Below are 25942 nucleotides of genomic sequence, written 5' to 3' on the forward strand. Positions count from 1 at the left end.
CCTTGCTGTGAGAAGTGAGGTTACAGGGAACCAGGCAGAAGGCCTTCTCGGTAGTGGCGCCTGCCCTGTGAAACGCCCTCCCATCAGATGTCAAGGCAATAAACAACTACAGTGGACGCTCGGGTTGCGAATGTGATCCGTGTGGGATCACGCAACCTGCAGCGTTCGCAACCCGAAAAAACACAACCTGAAGCGGCTGTAACCTGGGGTATTACTGTATTTTACTTTTAAAAGACAACTGAAGGTGGCCCTGTTTAGGGAAGTTTTTTACTTCTGACGCTGTATTGTTTTTAATATTCATTTGGAAGCCACCCAGAGTGGCTGGGGAAACCCAGCCAAATGGGTGGGGTATAAATAATAAATTATTATTATTATATTATTATTACTAACTCCCACAAAAGCAGGGAAAGTGGTTGCTGCAGGGTACCCTCCAGGTATGCCATTCATTTTCATTTCTTCAATGTGTCATAATGCATCTGAATGATGAAACAAGTGAAAAGTGGAATGTACATCTGTCACATAAATATCTCACTACTATACAGCAAATGTGGATAAAGTATGTTTTTTAAAATTTTCAATAAAACTTAAACTCTCATATTTCTATCACTTTCCAATTTCTTATCACATTGCCTTCTTTTGCCTTTTTTTTTTACAGCTTTTATAATTCTGAGTATTTATTTCATTTATACCCCACCATTCCTCCAAGCAGTTCCAGGTAGCATACATAATTCCCCCCTCCAACTTATTCTCACAGCAGCCCTAGGAGGGGGGAGACTAGGGTTAGAAACAGTGACTGGCCCAAGGTCACCCAGTGAGCTTCATGGCTGAGTGGGGATTTGAACCCTGGTCTCCCAAGTCCTAGTCTAAGATTCCATCTACTACATTACACTAGCTCTCAACAGGGAAAGGGCCATAGCTCAGTGGTAGGAGATCTGCCTTGCATGTAGAAGATCTCAGGTTCAACCCACAGCATCTCCAGGTAGATATCAGGTTTGGCATCCAGGTCTCTCAAAACCAGACTCAGAATTCTCATTTCAGTAGCTTACATTTGCTCTCACCAACAACTGTAATTTGAAGAATTTTGGGAGCTGTCTTTCCAAGCGACTAATGTAACAACCATCCTAGTAAGAGTTAAAGGGGAGACCTAAGAACCTTTAAACTTCCCAGTATGGTATAAGAAACAGAACATATATATTTTTTTACTATTGAGGACTGCATTCCCTTGGGGTTATCTAGTGGGCTCAACTCCCCACTCAGCCATGAAGCTCAGTGGACCTTGGACCACAGGGACACATCCTTGCTGAGGATGGTCTTCATCTCCAATAAGCGTCAGCAATGAGGCTCAATAATGAGAAACACACCAAAAAATAAAAATGCTTTCCCCAGCACATATTGAAATGCTAGTTGGTTAGAAAGCAAGACTGAATTTGGGGTCATGTGTTTCTTTTGGCATTGGCTGAAGTCATTTCACATGCTGAGGAAGAAAACAAAGCCCAGAGATGATTGGATTTGGGATGGGTGTGAGTCATCTTTGCCTAGATGGTGATAGCATTTACACAAAGGGTGAGTGATAAGGATTGAGTCACTCCATGGAGCATTTGAGGTGCCACCCTTGGCCAATAGCTTAAGTAATGATCTATCAACACAAAGCTCAGGAAATCCCCAGGGAATCTGCCCATCCCATCCAGGCTTCCAAAATAATGGATCTCTGGAGTTTTGGAGAGAGGGGGTCTAGAGGAGGATAACTGCATCTAAGCACTGTGAAAATAAAATGGTGGTTTGAACATAATGTGGCTCTGTCAGTGCAAGGCCAATGTCTCTCAGCATCTTGGTAAGAATACCCACATACAACCCAATACATTTCCTGGCTATTGGAGACAGAGACACAGGCTGGCCAGGCTTCTGACCCAAACTTTGTATCTTGCACTACAGAGGAATGGACAGGTGAAAGGGGATCAGGGATCTGATACTTTCCACGCCCCCACCCCCCAACACTTGGGACTACCAAGATGTATATGAAATTGAAATACTTTATTGTCACTTGTACAACTTGTATACAGTGAGATTATACGAGCTCCCCCCACTCAGCTCTCTTAGTCTTAATTCCCCTCGTTTACTGACACATACCCACCAAACCCGAAAGTCAGTTGCCCTGTTGTTGTCTTTTCATTCAGCAGCCTAACAGCCCAAGGATAGAATCATGCTTCTATATCTTCTGCCTGAGGGCAGGAGATCAAGAAAGTGCTGGCCAGGGTGTGAATCATCCCTGAGGGTGTGAATCATCCCTGAGAATTTTCCTCACTCTCCTGAGGCACCATTCTATTTCATCCAGCAGATTCACGGGACAGCCCATAATAATATATCGTGCTGTATTCACCACCCTCTGTAGCCACTTCCTATCCGTTGATGTCAAACCAGCGTACCACACCATGATGCAGTATGAAAGGACACTTTCTATTGTGGAACGCTGGAAGAAGATCATCAAATGTTGATTAACATCCTTCTTTCGCAATACTCTGAGGAAATGGAGTCTCTGTTGGGCTTTCTTAACCACCTGGGTTGTATTGATTTTCCAAGTAAGGTCTTCCCTGGGATAAACTCCTAAGAATTTAAAGGAAGAGACTCTCTCCACACAGCCCTCCCTGATGTACAGCGGGGCTAGTTCTCCTCTCTTCCTCCAAAATTCCAACACCGTCTCCTTTGTCTTGCTGATATTAAGGTGCAAGTTGTTCCCTAGGCACCATGTAGATATTTTTTGGACCTCCCCTCTATAAGCTGATTCATCTCCACCTGTTATTAAACCCATTATGGTGGTGTCATCTGCAAACTTAATAATTGCAGTATACGGGTCAGATGATACACAATCATATGTATACAACGAATACAGGTAGGGACTTAGCACGCATCCCTGTGGTGTGCCAGTGCTGATTTAGAGGTTACATGTCCAATCCTCACTGTTTGTGTCAGATCTATCAGAAAGTCTTTGATCCAGTCACAGATGGTAGAAGAAAGTAAATGTGGGGAAAATAAATTCAGACACCATGGATTTTTCAGGATTGAGAGTTTTGGCAAGAACAGCATTTCTCAACATTAAAAAACTACCTGCTATTTGTTTCATGCCCATCTTCTGTGAGAAGCAATATGCATGGAACCCCCAGATGGTCTCCCTCTGAGTACTGCCCAGGCCCAGACCTGCTTAGGACCTGCTTCCATGGAGGATAACACACTTAAGTAGTAGTAATGGCTATTTTGTCTTCTGCCTCCACTATCAGAAGCTACATAACTCAGTATGCAAGGATTCGCAGTCAGGAGACCACTGTTGCACCCATGTCCTGCTTGCATGCTTCCAGTGGGAACTCGTTGGCTGCTGTGAGAACAGAATATTGGACAAGGTGGACCATTGGCCCAATCTAGAATGACTATTTTTTCTGTTTGTAAGTTCTTATATGCCTTTAGCCCATGCCTAGGCTGTACTCTCTAAATTCTACCTCCTGGGACAACATCATCACCCCATTCTTATGCCACATGAAGTTCGCCCAGACAACAATATGCATTCCGCTCCTGCCGGAGGAAAACAGTAGAGCTTGATGTTTTCCTGAGAGTTTTCAGAGCTAGTGTGGTATAGTATGTAAGAGCGTTAGGCTAGGATCTAGGAAACTTGGGCTCAAATCCCCGCTCAGGCATGGTTCTCACTGGGTGGCCTTGGCCCAGTCACTGTCTCTCAGCTAAACCTACCTCACCTTGAGCGGTTCGAATCCAAGTGATGGGGTGAGCTCCCATTGCTCTGTCCCAGCTCCTGCCAACCCAGCAGTTCAAAAGCACGCCAGCGCAAAAAGATAAATAGGTACCGCTGTGGCGGGAAGGTAAACGGCATTTCCGTGTGCTCTGGTTTCCGTCATGGTGTTCTGTTACACCACATTCTGGCCACATGACCCAGAAAGCTGTCTGCAGACAAACACTGGCTCCCTCAGCCTGAAAGCAAGATGCACACCACAACCCCATAGTCACCTTTGACTGGACTTTACCATCCAGAGGTCCTTTACCTTGGAGCAAATGTTGGGTGTAAATGAATGAATTAAATAAAATAGAGAAGACCATTTAGATGGCAGGGCACTTCACCTCCAACTGATACCTCAAAAAGCAAGTTGTGTTGCTCCAGCCACCACTCCCACACATCTCAGGGGTCACCCAATACTTTCCAACCACTAGAGAACCCTGTGTATAATTACATTCCCCACCCATCTTTCCTCCATGGAGCTCAAGGCAAGATGTAAGATTCTCCCCACCCCATTATTAAACCTCACAACAACCCTGTGAGGTAGGTTAAGCTGAGGCATTGTCTTGCCCAAGGCCATCTAGTGAACCCAGATTTCCTGAGTCCTTGTCTGACACTCTAATCAGAACACAACACTGGTTCTCTTGAAGCATATCTGACGAGACGAGCCAATGACCCCAGAAGGAATTGCTTCCATCTCAGTAATGGGCGACTTTAAGTCGGAATGGTACATTTTCATCCATCCAACTGAGTGGATGGAGGGCTCATCTGGGAATCTCCAGTTTGAGGGCAGAATGAATTCAATTCACAAACCCAAGCACCGCACAGCAACTTGGACAAACACTGGTGGCAACATGAAAAGGTCCCGCCACTGAACTTGTGTGTGGGATATGCTGGATCAGGCCAGTGGCCCATCTATTCCAGCATCCTGTTTCCACAGCAGCCAACCAGATCCCTTGGGAAACCCGCAAGCAGGACCTGAGTACAATAGCCCTATCTACTCCAGAGGTTTCCAGCAATTGGTATTCCGAAGCATTGCTGCCTCTGACTGTGGAAGCAGAGTGTGGAATCATGTCTTGTAGCCATTGATAACCTTCTCCTCCATGAATTTGTCCAATTCTCTCTCTCTCTCTTTCTCTCTATTTGATTTTATTAATTTTCCAGAAAAGGGATATAAGAATAACATAACATTATCAAAATAATTGGTCCCCCGCCACATCTCCCCTAGAAGGCTAATACAGCAAATTTCCCCATAAATATACAAACTATATTTGTAGTTGTTGGGTGCCACTCATTAAAAATTGTCAATAAACCTAGGCATGGATTGCATTGTACACCCCGATTCATAATTTTGCATATTTCTGTAAATACCCCTTTTAAAAATAGCTGTACTAATGCCAATATCCAATACTCTCTTAAAGCCATCTCTCTCTCTCTCTCTCTCTCTCTCTCTCTCTCTCTCTCTGTGTGTGTGTGTGTGTGTGTGTGTGTGATAGTTATGGAAAGGTTTTGCAATTAAATATATGCTTTCCACTCCAGGGCCGGAAACACAGTGAAGCATTAAAAATACACTTTTGGTTTCAGCCACCCATGCAATCTCATGTCGTGTCCAAACTTTTTTCAAAGAGGGCAGATTTGATGAAGGGCTGTGAGGGCCAACCAAAGTGCCAACCATAGTTGTTAACCTTTTTTTAGGATTGAAGTTGTTGAGCTTTTTTATGATTTTACCCCAAAGTTGTTGAGCTTCTTTTAGGATTGAAATTGCTGAGGTTTAGAATTTTGCCCCAGGAAATAAACTGCCACAGGGGCCGATTAAACCGACTGGCGGCCCGGATTAGACCCCCAAAACGGACTTTGGACATGCCTGTCAGAGATCAGCCATGGTTGCCCATGAAAACATGATGAGAACCATCTTGACAGTAGGCTTGGCAAAGCCTCAATTATCTGAGATTAACCTCCTGCTGTACTGCAGGAGGTGAGCTTGAACGTGCTGAAACAGCTATTCTGGGGAATTAAAAATAATAGAATACACAGAGTTAGCACATTTAACTAATAAAATAAGAAAACAAGAGGTTCGAGTATATAAAGAGGAATGGGAGAACTTTGTGGAGTATCTGGGAAATAACTGTAAACTATTCTAATATGCACCATGTTGGGGCAGAGAACTTGTGGCCCTTCAGATGTTTGGCTCCAATTCCCACCATGCATAGATGGTGATCAAGGATGATGGAAGCTGTAGTCCAACAACACCAGCAGGGCCACATGTTCCCCATCACAACAGTATTTGGACTATGTCTGCAATGGCACACTTACCAAGCTATAGACCAGGGATTGGGGAACCTGTGGCCCTCCTGGTGTTGTTGGGCTTCAGCTCCCATCATCCCTGACCATTTGCCATTCTGGCTGGGGCTGATGGGAGTTGGAGTCCAGCAGTAGCCAGAAGAAGTCCATGGGTTCCCCATGTTGAAGGAAGACATAAGAAAAATAGAAACCTACAGTCTAGATGGAAAGACTCCAGGAAGCCACTAGGCATGATCTGGAGGATCACAAGTTTGGCCTAAGGAAGCTGGGAAGGAGGATTTTTGGCTTCTAGAGAAGGTAGCAACAGAAACTCTTGGAAAGGAGCAGACTTGGAGAACTTCTCTTTGGCCTTAGGTTCATTTCCCTATCAATTGAAAGTTGATTATGGAGTGTCTTTGCAAGTCAACCTTGGCTCCAGGCTTCTGAAACAGTTCCAGGAAGATGCTTATGATGGGTGGGGGATGTTGAGATAGTTGGTGGCAGGACACTTAATCTTCCCATCACAAAGCCTCTCTGTCTATTGAACTTTCATTCAAATGCAGAGATATCCTCCCCCACCCCAACCCCCTATGGGCCAAAGATTTCCTGCCTGTGCCCTCCTCTCAAGACTCTTCCCAAAAACTATTGATATGCAGGAATCTCCAACTCCCCCCCCCCCAGCCCTTGCTGTAAGCCATCAACAGCCAGCAGAATGGGAAGCTTGATCCTGGTGGCCAGGATTCCACCCCCACCCACCCCATCTTCACTGTTAACCACTTCAGTTCTGGAGCAAGATTCCTGATGACTAAAATAATATAAAATAACTCCTGTTTTCAGCCAGATTTGTCCCCAATTAGCACATCTTCTTTTGTTGCTATGGATTTAATGGAAAGGGTGCATATATTTGTGTGTGTGTTTATGAAGGATGATTTTCTAAAGAATTCTTTATAAAAGTCCCATAGAGTTCAATCAACAGAGATTTCTATAGCAAATACTGTGGCCCAAAGTTATGCTTAAAAACCATTAACTTAAAATGCATGATAAGATTACTCAAATTCCCCCCTCAATAAGTATTTCTTTTTCCTTTTCCCTGTTTTGCTTTATTTCATGTGTCTGTATTGGTGTGTGAGAGAGGTTTGTTAGCCTCACCAATTTTGCTGTTTCCCCCCATTTGCTTAAGCAGTTTTATAGATTTCCCTTTATATTTTGCAAATAACAAACATAAGGAAAGAGCAAGAATGAATGGCCTATATAAGCCTGTATTTACTATAGAAACTTAATTTTTAAAAATGCATTTATTACTACCTCTGCACTTGGCCATCTGATCAATTCAATATTTTAGATGCCACTGTGAAAAACACTCAACGTACATCAAAACACTTAGATGCCTTTGGGGGTATTATTTCATATGTTGTGGGACACTCTGAATATTTATTTTTAACAATGGGAGCATAGGATATAAATCCTCTTAAATAAATAATAAATACTTGCTCGCTCCCCCCCCCTTAGAATTAAAAGACATGCTGTTAATGTGTAAGGGAGTACCCAAATATTCCTGGTTTAGGGAATTAATTCTGAATCCTTGATCTTCCATTATCACTCTAATGCTGATTTCCAAAGGATACTCAGAGATTACTGGATTACTCAGAAGCAGCTAAATCTGCCAAAGCAATAAATAATAGTGGAGGGGTCACTAATTTCCAGGGATAATTACCAGCAGTGGACTAATACTGTACGGGTTTTCAATCTTTCTTCCTCTCTTTTCTTCTTCTTCTTCTTCTTCTTCTTCTTCTTCTTCTTCTTCTTCTTCTTCTTCTTTTTGGCTGCAATCCTATACTGAGGTTCCTGGAAGCAAGTCTCATTTAACTCAATGTGACTTATTTCTGACAGAGTAGACATTTATACAATAAATGTGCCAATTAAAAATTGACTAGGGACATCAACAATAAGAAGACTGAGCATTTTAGACTGCTGGAAGTTATTCAAAATCATTGTATTGTGGCCCTTATACCCCTGCAAATTAGGTCAGCATTAATTACCTACATATTTTGGATTTTAAGCCGCTCTGTTTTCTTCTGAGGAAGTGCAAAATATACCTGTTTATGCTTTTATGGTGAATGACATTGCACCCTGCACACACACCTCAAAATCAACTGTTTAACTTACTTAAAGCAGATTGGAATGGAAAGGGAAGGAAATGCTTCACAAATATTTAGTATGCATGTGAAAATTCTCAGAATCTTACATTTGAAATTGGTATGCACAGTGCTTTTTTCAGGGGGTACTCAAGAGTATGCAGTCCCAGCACCTCTTTTTTTTTGTTGTTGTTAAAAAGTGTGTCACAACTTCATGGTGAGTAGCTATGCTTGTATTTAAAAATACAAAACATTTTTTTTAAATAAAATAATAATTGTGGGGTGGGGTGTTGTGGTGAGAATGATAGATTAATTCTGGGGAGAGTTGGGTTCAAATCCCCACTCTAACATGAAGTTACCAGGGTGACCTGGGAATACCCACTATCTCTCAGCCTAACCTACCTCACAGGGATGTTGTGAAAGTAAAATGGGGAGTCAAGGATGCTGCACTGAGCACATCTAGTCTTCCTGAGACAGCAGGGATAACTGTGGCTAGCTTCAGTGATGAATGGCTCTGGGGCTAGTTAATAATAATTCTGGGTTATTATTAAATTGCAATTTTGACTGTTCAGTGTGCTCACTACCTTAAATCTTATTAACTGTAAGCAAGATCAATTTGATTGTCCTTGAAGAGAGGATGTGGGATTGAGGCTAAGAAATTGGGGGGGGGGCTGGGGCTGGCTATGACCACCTGTTTTGTCCATGTCAGAGGGAAATTTTCAGCTGGAGATTTTGAGATTTCCTTGCTCAGACCATGCTGGCTTTTAGTGCTACTGCCAACATGTTGGGCTAGGACTAGGCTTAAATCCTGATGCTATACAGCTCCCAGGGTAACCTCATAAAATTGGCTGCTGTGCCAAACCCTAAATTGTTATAACATGACATGTTACAAATTAAAACAAATCTGGCACCAGCTTTCATAGCTAAGGGCCTATATCATCAGTTGCATGAAGCAGATAGAGATTGATGAAGATATACATGCACAAATATTATATACGTTGCTAATCATCATGTGAAGTCTATAGATGGTTGGCCTTATAAAACCATATATATAACACATATATACATTGTTATTTATCCTGCGAAATCTGTTGATTATGTAAAGCCTGCATATTATTTGACTTTTAAAAACGGATTCCATTTTTGGTTTTACATGCTTGTTAACCAACCCTGAGAAGACTTTCTGATGTTTGTGTAGAGTGGGACAAAAATCTCTTAACAAAATTAAATAAAGTGTGCACATAAGAATCACATAAAGTCGGGAGGGAAGGTTAAAATGGAAGGAATAAAATGGATGAGCCCTCCAGCGTGAATAGACCATACAAGCCTGTAGGTTTTCTTTCCAACGTCCTCCCTCCCTCCCAATACTTGGGCATTTTCAATTGATTCAAAATAATTGGCTTTAGCATGATGATCACCTCAACTTCTTTAAAACAAAGGAACTCTTCTCACTCCCCAGGGCTTAAGGAAAGGCTGGCCCATTGGAATGGGATGGGCGGGAATCTGCATGCCTGAGGCTCTCCTCTCTTTCCCACCTTCCTGGGTGTGGGGGTGATGGCTTGACCCATTGTCTCCAGCAAAGGCTTGCGCTATCTGCCCTCCATCACCCCCTTGATTGTTTCACCTCTCTACCCCACCCATTCCTTGATCCATTCACCAGGCAAGGGCTTGGTCAGGGAAAGGTGGGAGGGGAAGGGGACCCCAGCTCTTGAACTTGATTGGAGGAAGATAGCCAATGGAGGGAAGTGGCGAGCCAATGGCACCCTCGAGGCTCCAGGCTTTATAAAGGGCGCCCCTCGACTGGGACAGCACATCTCTGGATCCCAGGAGCAGAGACCACCACGGAAGATGGCACGGCTGGTGAGCATTGGAGGGAAAGGGATCGGGGCGCTGGTGGGCTTGGGAAGACCTCTCCCAAACCATGCTTGGGATCTTGGGACGGCCAAGGGGAGATCTCTTGATCTGCCCGGGAGGTTTAAATTCTTGGGATTCTTTTGGCTCTGTTCGTGGAAATTTGCAGGACGGGCCGGACTTTTTTTTGTGTGTGTTCCCCGAACGTGAAACCTTTCAGGTTGATCTCTTTACCTTCCAAAAGTATATTTTTTTGCGGCTTCCGGGAGGTGGGATGCAGAAATTTGTATCTTTTATATAGCTTGCAGACGTAGGAGTTGGGGGGCTTTAAAGCGCGCAATGACACTTGGAGGGGGAATGGTCGTTTCTCAACTGGTTGTATTTTTTAAGCATTACACTTTTTAACATTACACAGCAAAACCCTCTCTACCCAACCCTAAATGTTTTCTGTTTGGTAAACATGAGGTAGGGGATAATTGGGTGGGGGGTTTTGATATGGGGAAGGGGGAGGCGTATTCATTTGCTTTGGGGAAGCTACGAAGGAGTCTTGTCTTCTCAGAAGACTGGCAACTTAATACGTAATTTTCCACAATCGAGGCCACGTGTTTGAGAAGGTCAAAAACTGGAAGTTTTTGAGTTGTGGGGATCCAGTAGACGGGAGGAGGAAGTTGGGTCTCCTTTTCTTTGGTGTTGGTTTGGCATCATTTCTGCAGCTGGGGTGAAGGATCTCTTTGGCATTTCGCGGGGTTTTTTTTGGGGGGGGGTTGGGTCGGGACTGCATCCTGGAGCCACGAGGGTTGGACCCAAGCACGCTTTCTCTGCTGCCTGGACGCCGCCAATACGATAGCACTGCCTTGTGATTTTAAAACTGAGAAAGTGCTTCATTATATTGGCAACGTCTTGGTCAGGTTTTCGCTTAAAATTTCTTGACTTGGTCAAATACCCAACCAGGTACACTCCTCTGGCTGCCGTCCATTAAAATGCCAGGGTGGTGGTTGAACTGTTGGCGCCTCTAGCGGTAGCAATCGGATTAGCCCGCTCCGCTCCGCTTTTGTCAACCCAGTGCAAATCTCTATTTTTAATGCTTTTAGCATTTCACGTGTTTTGAGCAGCGTCGGGTTATTGTGTTCTTCATAGGTCAAGGTACCTTTCCCCGTGCTGTTCAGTATCCGCTGTGCAGAGTTTAAACCCGGATCAGCTGTTTGCGCATCCCATCGCGACCGCAAAGATCCCGAGTTCATCCCGAGCAATTTTTATGAAGGGCTGCAAACTTTTCCCCATTCGCACAGATCTGGAAACCCAGGGCCTTCTGAACTCCACGCAGACAGTGGCACTTTCTTGTTTATATTCAGAGTCAATTAAGTGCTATATTGTTTGTGTGGAGTTAAGGCCTGACTGAGCTACAAGCTACAGCAGCTTTAACTATTTCTTTAACTTCTGTAACTTTTATCCATCTTTCCCTAATCTTAAATCTTGTGATTTTTATTGAGATGTCAGGAGTCCCTTCCTGCCTTCCAGATCTTTAACACTGTTTTTCTTGCTATTTTACAGGGAATACAAGCAAAGCCTGCACTCCCTCATCACCTGGAACCAAGTCAAACCTTCTTTGACCAGACTAGGATTATTTATCTTCTATGTATCCTAGCAGGATGATCTTTGAGCCAACCCTTGCTGAACCTTGCCCAGGCACTGGCACTTTCTGTTGCATGAGACCAGGAAAGTGCTTCATTGTTTGGGTGAGGTTCTGGCTCTAGTTCACTCTTCAGAGACCTTGTCCATTGGTATATTCAGCTTTTTGTGTCCTCTTTTTGCAAGTCCCTGCCAAAGGTGTGACTCCTTTCTCCTCCTCATAGGCTACTTCACCTCTGAGCACTTCTGTAGCCTCTACTCATAAGTGCTCCTTGATGAAGTGGCTTCTAGGGGGTCCTGCACCAAAAAGGATTAATCTCTGGCCAGATGCTGCTCAAACATTAGCACTCTACTGTTGTGGCAATATGGGGTAAGTGCTACATTGTTTGGGTAGTTTCCAGTCAGAATTTGCAACAAGTATTTTCCATAGTGTTTTCCCTATTTTCCCTAACATAATGTCACAATGTATGGTTGCATAGGTTTTGTTTAAACTAAAGCAAAAGGTCTGGAGAACCTTAAAACAAAACTTGATACATTCCCTAGTCACCTTGCTTTTTTAACCCTCCCCTGCAATCTTTCCCTTTAACTAACTGACTAAACTTTAGTTCTTGGTATGAGCTTTCGTGTGCATGCACACTTCTTCAGATACACTGGAAACAGTTGGTCTTTAAGGATACAGTTGGTCTTTAAGGATCTGAAGAAGTGTGCATGCACACGAAACCTCATACCAAGAACTGACTTAGTTGGTCTTTAAGGTGCTACTGGAAGGATTTTTTTTTTGTTTTTCTGTAACTGACTAAACTTTGTTCTTTATAACATTGTTGCTGTACACGTGTACTGTAGCTACTGCATGAAACTACTAAAAGCTGTTTAAATTAATAAAAATTGTGCTCTAATGAATTTTAATGTGACTTTTGTGGTTTTGTCAAATAGTTTGCCATGCCTGGTGAATAGCTCAATAGACCCATTGCTTGGTCTCTCAACACTTGGAAGCCACATTAGGTCAAACCACATTAACTGTAAAACCTTGGTTGCATTTTGCACATAAACTAGATGTTTCCATCCTTTGGTTTAATTCTCTTTTCCACTGCTAACCTTTTAAAACACCCAAATACTGCATGCTACACTAGTACACTTAAATTATTCAGTACTAGTTGGTTGCAGTGTCTTGTAGCCATAAGTGGCAATAAGATTGTCTTCCATAAAAGTTTTAACCATGAGTCTGGAGGCCAATTCTGGGATCCACACAGTTGATCATTGGATTTGCCAAGCCTTATCACTTTCAAGGGATCTGCTGTCCCTTATATTTGGGGAAACTTATCCAAGTATTTTGTAGCTAGAGTTCAAATCCCCCTCCAACCATGAAATTAAATAAATGACTTTCATACCTCAACCTGCAAATCCTGTTGTCCTTATATAGAATATAGATCTTTCCAATAACTTAACAGACATACATGAACCACCACCAGCCAGTGACTTATTTTCTCAATCTTGTAATGAAAAAGTGAGGCTATATAAAGTGTTACTCATTGGGGCACATTTTACATCTTCCAGGGCAAATATGGATTTTCACTATTTGCTTTTTGGGAATTTAATTATTGAGGCAATTGTGGGATTTAATACTGTATTTTATCTAATGATTGAGCCGCAATGTGTGCATCCCTGCAGTGGCTCCTGAAAATGAGAAGTAATTGGTCAAGAAACAGCATGCATATTGGGAGAGGTGCATAGAGGTCAAAGACACCAAAATAAAGCTGGAAGGGTGTGGAATTGGCCATCATGGGCAATATTGTTTGTGTAATAGGCTCAGAACCTCAATCCTTGTAAAAGGATTTATCTTCCAGCTTTATCTTCTGAGAAACTCTAGGAGGTGCTGTACATGGTTCTCCAACCCTGTAAGGTAGATTAGGCGATTGTTGCTGGCCCAAGTCAGTGCTTTCCCCCCAAGGGTATGCAGTCAAGCTATTTTTCTGGAAGATAGTTGGGATTTGAACCCTGCACTCCCAAAAGGTTACATTATGTAAAGGTTTAGCTGCTAAATCTGGCCAAAGGCTCAGCATCCTTCTCAAGGTGGCTCCAGGAAACCTAAAAGTAGAACATGAGCTCATTGCCAAGCAGCAAGGGGTGACCAGTGGTGTAGCGTGGGGGGTGCAGGGGTTAGGGGGTGCAAATCCACGGGTTAGGGGGTGCAAATTACTTGCCTTGCCCCGGGTGCTGACAACCCACGCTACGCCATTGGGTTCGACTAGATGACTTTCATCCTTTCCAACTCTGCTACTATCAACATCACTTTGTTAAATGACTCCAGATTCTTATTTTCTTAACACAGTGTACGATGGTATATGCCTCTGTAATGTTTTCTCTTATTTGCCCCTTTTATTAATAAAAGGGGGGGGGACAACCCAAATTGTGGGAATTATCCACCCCCCCCATTAACAGTGGCCATATGCCTGTGAAACTGATGCATGCATCTTCCTCAGTGGTTCTCAGACTGCATTATGGAGAAGCCTGGGGCCTTGGAAGCTTCTCAGGGATTCCTCAATGGGTTAAGTGGTTGTGTTTGACAGATGCTTCCCCAGGGACAACTGGCCACCCCTTTTTGCAATGCAAACCACTGAAGGCTGGCTTGTGGTGTAGTGGGCAGAGCCTCAGTCTAGGACACAAGAGGCCAGGATTCAAATCCTCACTCAGACATGAAGCCCTTGTTCCAGTCACTATGGCAGCATAAACAAGAATTCTGGGAGCTGTAGTTAAGGGTTCTGAGAATTCTAGCTGTGAAAAGAAAATTACCGTTCCCATGATTATTTTTTTTGGTGTGAGGAGTGGAGGCTGTGCTTAAAATGTTTTATGTTGTGTACACAGCCCATCTCTTAGCAGACCCTACCCCACAGGGTTGTTGCAAGGAAAAAGTGGAGAGGGAGAAGAACATGTATGTAATAATAAAAATAAATGTAAGAATAAATACAAATAAATGTAAGTAAAATGTAAGAATTCTCCTATGTTCCTTGTTTAAACTGGGGGTATACTAGGGCCTTTTCTGCAGTGGCTCCCCATTTGTGGAATGCTCTCCCTAGGGAGGTTTGGTTGGCACCTTCATAAAACGTTTTTAGGCTTTCAAATGTTCTGTGGAAGGTGGCTTATTTGTTCCCGTTCTTATTTTTATTGTATATTTTGTGTTTTTATATTGTAATTTTATGTTGAGAACCATCCTGAGTTCTATTGGTATAGAGTGGCACACAAATTTAATTAACAAAACAACTTGTCCTTGCAGGAATCTTGTTTACCATTACTGACCTTTAAACTGAGGAAGCCCCGATAAGGACCTGGGGGACCTCTTGGAATACAGTTTGAAAACTGAGGCATCATAGATCCCAACGTGTCCCCTCACATGAGCTGCAATACACGGTACCTCAAATCACAGAGTCTGAAGAAATATTTTTATAGCACAAGATTTGGTTCTCATTGTCCAAGTTACAATCACTCTCCCCACTGCCGGGCCCAGCCGAGAGCTTTAAATGAGTTTATTCATGCAGCGCTATTTAGCTCCAGGAAGGCAGTAGTCCCAGGGCGCAAGCCACACATCCGGCGCCCAGCCCTTCCACAGCCGCCTTTCTGTCCTCCTTGTTATTCTCTCACAGAATACATCCTTTCAACCAGGCAGACAAATCAAGGCCTTCGCAATTTTCCCTCCAACCCATCCTGAGTGAGAGAAAGAAAGGGAATCTCATTAAAGAGAAATTCATGGATAAAGTATGGAATGTAAATTTACAGGATAGCTTCTGCTGTACAAGTCCCAAAGAAACAGACAGGAAGAGTATAACCTGTGCTTGGAATAAACTAATTCAAATTAACTAATGCACTGAATAAATTCAAAAACCTCTGGATCACACCTGGGAGTAGTTCCTATAATTTCCAGGTGAGCTAAATGGTGGAAATTAGGACAATTTTTAATTGTTTGATTGTGACCATTGCATTTACCATTTTTAGCTATCTGAAAAGTGATGCTGCAAGTGTCCCTATTTACCAGGGACACCCCTGATTTAGAGAAGCTGTCCCAGTTTCTGATATGATCCCGAGATACCCTACTTTTCCTTAGGCTGTCCCTATTTTCATTGGAGAAATGTTGGAGGGTATGGAGTTATCCAACCCCCAAGCCATCTAAGGGTAATCCTGTATAGGGAAGGTTTTTTTGAAAAAATGTTTAATGTTTTATTATGTTTTTATATATGTTGGAATCTGCTCAGAGTGGCTGGGGCAACCCAAGTAAGATGTGTGAGGTATAAATAGTAAAATTATCCTTATGGCATGAGACATCCCTATTTTCATCGGAGAAATGTCGGAGGGTATGCTGCAGTTGAAGATTAAAGCTCATGATTGTTGGAAAGAAGAAATGAAACAAGTGTTCACATTACACTGAGGATGGTGGGGATTTTAAAATGTTTCATAGTCTTCTTAAGCAGATTTTATACTTTAGCAATTTAAAATTCTGAAGACTAGGGGGAAATGCTAAGAACCATGTGAATGAATTGTGAACTGAGCTGTGAAGTGAACTGGAACAGAGTTAGTTGCTTTCTGGAGGGGTGAACTGGAACAAAGCCCTTTTAAAATGAACTTTCCAAGCCCAGAGCATAATTCCATCTTCACCAACCGGATGATTTGGACTACAACTTCCATCAGCCCCTGCGTCGTATGCCTGTCCCAGATGGGGCTCATGGGAACTGTAATCCAAAACATCTGGATGGCACCAGACTGGCAAGGGCCACCATAACCAGACAACTAGCTTCTGCAAAGCTGCAGAGACATAATGGTCCACTGGAATCTGAATGGTCAAGGAATCTATAATGTCAGGCTTACAATATGATTCTTCTAAGGGCCGTAGCTCCATGGTAGAGCATCTGGTTTGCTTTGCAGAAGGTCCCGGGTTCAGTCCCCAGGAGCATCTCCAGGTAGGGCTGGGAGAGACCACCTGAAACCTTGGAGAGCCATTGCCAGTCAGTCTAGGCACAGTTGAGAGGGACATGCCAACGATCTGACTCAGTATGGCAGCTTCTATCTTCTATGAGCCTGTGATAAACACTTTAGACTGCGTTAGCTGGCAGGGGTCTGATACAGGTTGGAGTCCACCACCATGGGCAGCCAGTGTGGTGTAATAGTCGGGGTGCCTGACTAGGATGTGGGAGACCAGGGTCCAAATCTCTACTCAGCCATGAAATTCACTGGGTGATGAGCGTCAGCCCTACAACATCTGTAGGGCCACAGCTTCCTTACTCCTGAACTGTGGGGCTGTTATTGCATTTATTCAATCAATGAACAAATCTGGTAAAGGTAAAGGTAAAGGGACCCCTGACCATTAGGTCCAGTCGTGACCGACTCTGGGGTTGCGGAGCTCATCTCGCTTTATTGGCCAAGGGAGCCGGCCTACAGCTTCCGGGTCATGTGGCCAGCATGATGAAGCCGCTTCTTGTGAACCAGAGCAGAGCACAGAAACACCATTTACCTTCCCGCTGGAGCAGTATTTATCTTCTTGCACTTTGAGGTGCTTTTGAACTGCTAGGTTGGCAGGAGCAGGGACCGGGCAATGGGAGCTCATCCCGTCGCGGGGATTCAAACCGCCGACCTTCTGATCGGCAAGTCCTAGACTCTGTGGTGTAACCCACAGCGCCACCCGCGTCCCAGTCTGCTGAGGTTACCCTAAATAGGATTTTGTAAGAACAGGCCCAATGACTCCTGATCAGCTAACACTGAGATCTGAATTTTTTGGACTTTGAAATCTCTCTGTTATTTAAAAGTGTATCAGACTTAATAAGGGATTTTTATTTGGGCATTTTGTGGCTTTGCAAGGCAATTGTTCATTATTGCTTTTAAAATTATGCTGTGCATCAGATCCTTGTATGTGTTTGTGGTTTCTTTTTTTTTTAATAAATATTTATTAAAGATTTTCTTAGAACAATAGAAAGAACAAACAAAATAACATATAATTTTTTCCAATATCCACATTTTCATCACTTCTTTGGACTTCCTCGCATCTCTCGTTCCTGCGTTCCAAATTTTCGAACTTTACCCAGCAATTTATCACCTTGTTTCAATTCTTATATTATAATTTTCTGATATTGTATCCCTAATTTTAGATAATTTAACCCAAACCTTAAAAGCTTAATTTTAACATAATATTTATCCAAAATTTATCTTTTCTTATATTTTCATTTATCTTCATATTCCTTTTAACTAACTTATTGGTGCCATATTGTTGATAATCTTACATCTTTCTTAACATTCATACAATTTACAATATTTATGTAATTAGTCCTTGAATTTCTTCCAGTCCTCCTCCACAACTTCTTCTCCCAGGTCTCGGATTCTGCCAGTCATTTCTGCAAGCTCCATATAGTCTATCAGTTGCATCTGCCATTCTTCCAGTGTGGGCAAATCTTGGGTTTTCCAGTATTTAGCGACAAGTATCCTTGCTGCTGTTGTTGCATACATAAAAAATGTTCGGTCCTTCTTTAACACCCTCTGGCCGACGATGCCCAAAAGAAAGGCCTCTGGTTTCTTAGGGAAGGTATACTTAAATACCTTTTTCAACTCATTATATATCATTTCCCAGAAAGCCTTAACTCTAGGGCAGGTCCACCAGAGGTGAAAGAACGTTCCTTCAGTTTCTTTACATTTCCAACATTTATTATCAGACAAATGGTATATTTTTGCAAGCTTGACTGGGGTCATGTACCACCTATATATCATTTTCATAATATTTTCTTTCAAGGCATTACATGCTGTGAATTTCAAACTGGTGGTCCATAACCTTTCCCAGTCAGCAAACATAATATTATACCCTATGTCCTGTGCCCATTTTATCATAGCCTATTTGACCGTTTCATCTTGTGTATTCCATTTTAGCAGCAAATTATACATTCTTGAAAGTACCTTAGTCTTAGGTTCTAACAATTCCGTTTCTAACTTTGATTTTTCCACCTGGAATCCTATCTTTTTATCCAACTTAAAAACTTCTTTGATCTGAGCATAATGTAACCAATCTCGCACTTTATCTTTTAATTTCTCCAAACTCTGCAACCTCCAATTATCTCCCTCTTTTTCTAATATTTCCCAATATTTCGGCCATTTGACCTCCATATTGAGTCTTTTCCGGGCCTTAGCTTCCATTGGTGATAACCACCTTGGGGTCTTATTTTCCAATAAGTCTTTATATTTTATCCAGACATTGAACACTGCTTTCCTGACAATATGGTTCTTGAAAGCCTTATGAATTTTAACCTTGTCATACCACAAATATGCATGCCATCCAAAAACGTTGTTGAATCCTTCTAAATCTAAAACATCAGTGTTTTCAAGAAGCAGCCAATCTTTCAACCAGCAGAAAGCTGCTGATTCATAGTACAGCTTTAAGTCTGGCAGGGCAAAGCCCCCTCTTTCTTTAGCATCAGTTAGTATCTTAAACTTAATTCTGGGCTTTCTAAGTATCTTAAACTTAATTCTGTGGTTTCTAAGTGCTATGTATTATATTTTAAAAAGATTGTTGCAATTCTGCACTATACAGTGGTACCTCGGGATGCGAACAGGATCCGTTCCGGAGCCCCGTTTGCATCCTGAATAGAACGTATGACGCGACCGGGAGTCTGCGCGTGTGCGGGTTGTGTTTTGCCGCTTCCTCGCATACGCGTGACATCATTTTGAGCGTCTGTGCATGTGCGAGCGGCGAAACCTGGAAGTAATGTGCTCCGTTACTTCCGGGTTGCCACGGAGCGCAACCCGAAAGCGCTCAACCTGAAGCACATTCAACCCGAGGTATGACTGTACTTTAATAATAATTTCTGTTGATTGATTTCTTTGGATTTTTTCAACATTGATTTACCATCCATTTTAAGAGACAAGATCCTTCTGATGGCTGGTTGTCCAGAGGATGGGGACTAACAGTGAGGCTGGATATCACCACGGTGTCTTGCTAACAAATTCTCCTGTTTTGCTTAGCATGCAGCAGAAGCGCAGGACCTAGTGGTGGTCACCAGATTCTACCCCGCTACCTCCGAGAGCTCCCCTTACCATGCTCCTAGGCCTCTTGGTCCTTGTGCTATCCTCATGGCACAGACAATGTCATCCTTGATGTCACTGGTCAGCAGATCTGTGGGGACAAAGGAAAAGAAAGCATGAGGGGCTGAGGCAACACCCTCAACTCCTGCTTCTGCAGAGGTGACCTTCTGCAGAGAAGAAGCCTGCAGAGGTGACCCATAAGTTACAACATCCCTCCAGAGCCTCTCTCCAACCAGCTCCTTAGCCTGAGTCTTGTGCCTTCCTATTGGAAAGAGAATATCTCTGCAGACCAGCAAATCCCCCTAGTACAGAAACCCCCAAAATGTCTGCCAGGGGACATAAACATGCCATGAGATGGACAGCCCTCCATAATTTGCTGGGCTACAACTCCCAACAGCCCTGGCCATTGGTCAGGCTGGCTGGGGTGGATGGGAGCTGTACTCCAAAGGTCCATGGGTCCCCCATTCCTTCTATAAGAGGACGGCAGGGAATCAAATCTCCCACCTGCGTGGATGTTTGCCTGTTGCTTCTTTGTGTGATACCTGGGTCTGGCTTGGCCAGCTTCTGATGAAGAGGGATTGGGGCACAGGTAATTCAGCCTTGTTGCCACATTGTCTGGGCATGGATCTTTCAATTGCAGCACCTTGGAGGAGGCAGCCAGTGTCTCTCTCCCTAGGTCCCTGTGCTTGCCCTCTTCCAATCAGAAGGTGCGTGTCCAAGATCAGTGGCTCACGCAGAAATGCAGGATGCAGGCTCCACTGAGTGGATTTTACAAGCAAAGGCGGCAGCAGATGCTGTAGTCCCTGCAGGGAACTCGGCTGCAACCTGGTCCCATATGGCTGCTGAGCAGCGCCCTCTAATGCCAGGATGTAGAACTGAAGCCAACCCACTTCAGAGCTCACCGCTGCAATGCATTTTGCAGAAGTTCGGCTGGAAGTGTTTGTAATCTTCACACCAAAGGTGGCTGTTGATCTGGAAGATGCCATTGCTGGTGCTGCCGTCAGCTTCATGGTCCACAATTGCCGTGTCAAAGCGGCTCTCATAGAAGGCCAAGCAGACCCCTATAAGGTGGAGAGGGAGAAGGATGCAGGAATTCTGCGCCAAGATTAACACAAATTCTGCTCCAGGAAATGCTGGGGTTTGGGCCACCTGTATAAATTATGCAAATTAAGCATATTTACATATAGGTCCTTGTTTTGCATAATTTATTTGCTTCTGTCAGTCATGCGGGAGGGACAAGGAGCTAGGTGGGGCACACATGCAGCAAGGTGGCTCAGATATTGCAATGCGGTCCATGCAAGGCTACGCTTGGGCCTGGCCTGCAGGCTGCCGCTGGTGCAAAAGGCTGCAGCTAGACTGTTGACGGGAACAGAACAACACCAGCACTTGCACTGGCTGCCCACACCTGGGCCAGGCTCAAGGTGTTTGTCTCAATTTACAAGGCTCTTAACAACATGAGCCCAGGATACCCCACAAACCGCTTGAATCTTTATATCCTGCCCAAGCCCTGAGGTTTCCAGGGGAGACACTGGTAGCAGTCTCCCCACCCCCCAGCTAAGATGCACAGCTTAAATTTCCCAGGCAGAGTCCATTCAGCATTTCAGGCCCAATTTTATGGAACCGCTTTCAAGATGAGGTCAGACAGGCTCCCTCCCTTTTGAACTCCCAGAGCCTGTTGGAAATTGCTATGCCAGCAGTCATTTTAACTGAATTCTGATTTTATAATTTGAACCGATGTTTGTTTTCACTGTCTTCAATTTCCTGTGCACCGCTTAGGGACAGATGACTGCAATTAAGCAGTAGATAAATTGTCATAATATATAAATAATAAATGACTAAGCGTACATTTCCAAGTCTTTCTTTTCATAGTCAGGAGGGCTAGTAGCACGCCATTTTCTTTTTGGGATTAAAGCTCACACATTCTCACCACTAAATTTCATGTGACACTTTTCTTTTTTACTGCACTTGCACATGCTTGTAGAACAGAGCTTTCCAAACTGTGTGTTGCGACACATTAGTGTGTTGGCTGCAGTGTGTAGGTCTGTTGCATGAACGCTCCCTGTGGTCCTCCTGGGACTGGAAAGGGGTCAGTTTAACTTCTGGTTTGCTAGTAAAACTGAATTAGTAAAGAGACCTCTGGCCATTAGGTCCAGTCATGGCCGACTCTGGGGTTGTGGCGCTCATCTCACTTTATTGGCTGAGGGAGCTGGCATACAGCATCCGGGTCATGTGGCCAGCATGACTAAGCCGCTTCTGGCGAACCAGAGCAATGCACGGAAACACAGTTTACCTTCCCGCCGGAGCGGTACCTATTTATCTACTTGCACTTTGATGTGCTTTTGAACTGCTAGGTTGTCAGGAGCAGGGACCGAGCAATAGGAGCTCACCCCGTCGCGGGGATTCAAACCGCCGACCTTCTGATCGGCAAGCCCTAGGCTCTGTGGTTTAACCCACAGCACCACCAGCGTCCCACTGAATTGCTGTGTCACAAAATGATGCATGTCTAAAAAGTGTGCCACCAACATGAAAAGTTTGGAAAGCTCTGCTGTAGAATATGCAGCCCTGATTATTACAACCACCCCACCCCAATACCCAGGTCCTGAGCAGGAGCGCCAGGAGATTCTGCTCCCCATACATGAGGGCTGACCTCAGTTCAGGTGAGAGGGACGGAGGGAAGAGATGGAGAGAAGCACTCACAGTCAGCTAGACTGTATCCACGGTAACCTTCCAAGCCAGACACCTTCAATAAGTGGGCCAGCTCACAGCGTCCGAAGATCTTTCCCCCAACTCTGGATGTAAAGCACATGAGGAGAGGCAGCAGCAAAATAAGTTTCTTCCCTAAGAAAAGTGTTGGGAAGGACATGATCCCCGGGGAACGACAGGTGGGGCATGGGACTCCAAGGCAGCCTATGGAGAAAGAGAAAACCACCATGAGGCCCCTTGTGGTGAAAGGGTTCGGTTAGCAAGCGACTAGGACACTGCGATTTGTCCTTACATTTGAGGAATGGGGGGAAAGCTCACCACTTATTCCTGGTGTGTGAACACTTCCATGCACATCACCAGACCTCATTCAGACCCTACAATACGTGAGTCCTCAGACAAAACAATTCATCAGCTCACACTTCTGGAAATGAATGTTTAAAGCTTTTTGGATGTCAAAGACTACATGTATGATTATGTTTATACCTGATCCTTCCTCTTTACATGGGGAACTATGGTCCTCCAGATACAACTGGACTCCCACTCCCATCAGCTCCAGCCAGCATCGAGAACAATGGGAGCTGTAGTCCAGCATCATCTGTAGGACCATCCCAGAAGAGTGAGCTTGTAGGCTTTGTCTTAGCCACACTCCCTGTCTTGGCCGTAGTGTTGACTAACTTTGTGAAAGGCAACAAAATGTTGGTCCCAGGGTATGTGGTCTTAATGCATATGATAAGACTCGGCACCCGGCTAAGCTAAGTGGGTCTGTGTTTGGTCACTGCCTGGAGTGGGAACCATCGGGGAAGCTTGGGTTCCATGTTGAAAGAAAAGCTGGATACAAATGTAAGATCAATGAAGAAAACTCTCTGGCACAGCAGTCCAAAATTCTCCAGTCCTTCGGCTATGCCCAGATGGCTATCTTTCAAGAGTATTCCTAAAGTGAATATTGTCTGCTCCCCCTCTACACACAGTAAGTGTGCCTCAGCTGACTAAGATAAGGTTACCAGATTTTTTTCAATGAATCCGGGGACGCATTTCAGCTCCAATGGATTTTGTATGGGGACTGATCTGTAAATCTGGGGACTGTGCCCAGGAAATGGGGATGTCTGGTAACCTTAGACTAAGAGTCTAAGAATCAACTTTCCTTGTAGGATTTGAAAGAGAACCCCTCCACAAATATACATTCCACCCCATCAGAGACATGCAAATGAAAACACAAGTCCCCACTTCCCTTGTAGACCAGCTAGAACTCAAGAATCGAGCCTCATGCACCTGTTCCGCTCTGTTTATCCCATGAGAACACATGTCCATCCCAAAGCTGTGGCTGAGGTCTACACATCATGACTCCACACCCAGCCTGGCTCTTCTCCCACCCTTCCAGAAAGCCACTTACTGAACAAGCCCTGCGTGAGTGAGAGAATCACTTGGGTCCCTCTGCAATTGGAGGCAGACTTCCCAAGGGGCAGGTGCTTCTGGAATCCGACGGGTTTCCTGTGACGTCACAGCAACTGGGCTTCTAGAACATGACCTGCTACTGCTTCCTACTGCCAGCAGAGCTACGCTGCTGAGAAATGGGTGCACCCATCCCTGCCATTCTTCAATATTGCGCCCGTTGTGAGCGGTGGGAGTAGGAGTCATGGGATCTTCTGGGTGATTGTCCAATAGGCTCCACAGCTGAGTCAATATAAGCTAAGCTATATGTAGATAAGAGAGTCCATTCTGTACATTAGCTCTGAAGGGTATTCTTTCTTGGCTTGGGTTTTGTGTGAAGGACTGACAAAGAACCCACCATTTCCCATTATTTGGTTGATCTCTTGTGTCTTTTTGATGGATTAAAGAGTCCCTCTCCCATCCTCCCTTTGGCAAATCGTTAAATACGGAGCTGATCTTATCACAACCCAAAAAAGGGGAGTTTATCATAATCCAAAAAAAGGGGAGTCCAAGAACAACATTCACCTATAGCTGCAACTTAGCCCCATTAGCTACTGAGGGCTGCATGTGCACAGGTCTCAGAGACATTTTTGGGGCACAGGATGGAGCCTCTGGATTGGTCAGACTTGGTCTATAAATAGACCAGGATCTTCTTTCCCTTGCCTATTCAAAAGAACAGCTCCTTCTTTCTGTGGTATTTCAGCAGGACCCTTGGGTCCAGCTCCCTGCTTTGGTTAGGAATGTGAGAAGAGCGCAGCTGGATCAAACAAAAGGTCTCTCTCGGGTTTGGGGAATCTTTTTCAGCCCACGGGCCACGTTTCATTTATGGGCTACATGCTAGTGGTGGGTGGGGCCAGAGGCAGAAGTAGATGGAACAACAAATGTACATTTGCTTTTGTGCAATACAGTGGTACCTCGGGTTACATACGCTTCAGGTTACAGACTCTGCTAACCCAGAAATAGTGCTTCAGGTTAAGAACTTTGCTTCAGGGTGAGAACAGAAATTGTGCTCCGGCGGCGTGGCAGCAGCAGGAGGCCCCATTAGCTAAAGTGGTGCTTCAGGTTAAGAACAGTTTCAGGTTAAGAACGGACCTCCGGAACGAATTAAGTACTTAACCTGAGGTACCACTGTACGCTGTTTTCTACCTGTCCTCCACACCCCATTTCCAGCTTCCATCCAGACAAGCAAAAGGCATTGTCAGAGTGCCAGGGCATATTCCAACCAGGCAGATATACTCAAGGAGGGTGTGAAGCAGGGCTGGTGAGAGGGGGGCCATGGGAGAAGAGGTGTGTGGCTTGGGGGAGAATCCTGGGGGCTGGGTAGAGAAACTTGGAGGGCTGAATTTCCCCACCCTTGGCCTCTCTTGCCCTACCATCTTGCTTCCCTGCAGTGGCCAACCAAATACCCGTGCAAACTCCCTAAGAGAATAGGAGCACAACAACATTCTCCTGCTGCTGATTGTACAGCGAAACAGTCCCAGCACCATTGTGGGAGGTGGGGGGCAATGCATCAGCAGTTAGGATTTGGATACAGTCGACCTTGTCCCATGGAAAGAAAAAGTATAATGTGTCCAAGGCACTTGAAATTTTGCCACTCTGTGGACAAGACTGAAACTTTCCTTGTTAGGCCGAATTGCTGCTATTAAGATGAATGTATTGCCAAAAATGTTGTTTTTGTTTCAAACTTTGCAAGTTGTGGACAAAACAGAATGCTTTCGGAAGTGGCAGAGAGATATTTCTAAATTTGTCTGGCAGGGCAAAAAGCCCAGAATTAAGTTTAAGATATTAACTGATGCGAAAGAAAGAGGGGGCTTTGCCCTGCCAGACTTAAAGTTGTACTATGAGGCCGCAGCTTTCTGCTGGCTAAAAGATTGGCTACTTCTCGAGGACACTGACGTATTAGATTTGGAAGGTTTTAATAACGCTTTTGGGTGGCATGCATATTTATGGTATGACAAGGTTAAGATCAATAAGACTTTCAAGAACCATATTGTCAGAAAAGCAGTGTTTAATGTCTGGATAAAATACAAAGACTTATTGGAAAATAAAACTCCAAGGTGGCTTTCACCATTGGAAGCTAAAGCCCGGAAAAGAC

General features: G+C 44.2%; 1 protein-coding gene across 2 annotated transcripts; it reads right to left on the minus strand.

Moving 5' to 3' along the window:
• Positions 1-15093: 15093 nt before the first annotated feature.
• Positions 15094-23926, minus strand: LOC310835151 (sperm acrosome membrane-associated protein 3-like). Of its 2 annotated transcripts, none has more exons than XM_083719941.1 (5): positions 23810-23926; positions 22414-22623; positions 20619-20777; positions 19729-19807; positions 15094-15369 (listed from the first exon to the last, which is right to left on the minus strand). In XM_083719941.1, exons 2-5 carry the CDS (start codon positions 22577-22579, stop codon positions 15303-15305), a joined length of 471 nt encoding a protein of 156 aa, XP_083576067.1. In that variant the 5' UTR covers positions 22580-22623; positions 23810-23926; the 3' UTR covers positions 15094-15302. The 2 variants fall into 2 exon arrangements, with proteins under 2 accessions (XP_083576067.1, XP_083576066.1); XM_083719940.1 differs by having other exon boundaries at positions 23689-23817.
• Between the last annotated feature and the right edge of the window lie 2016 nt (positions 23927-25942).

Source organism: Podarcis gaigeae (genome assembly GCF_964106915.1).
Source record: "Podarcis gaigeae genome assembly, chromosome: 17".
Classification (NCBI taxonomy): domain Eukaryota; kingdom Metazoa; phylum Chordata; class Lepidosauria; order Squamata; family Lacertidae; genus Podarcis; species Podarcis gaigeae.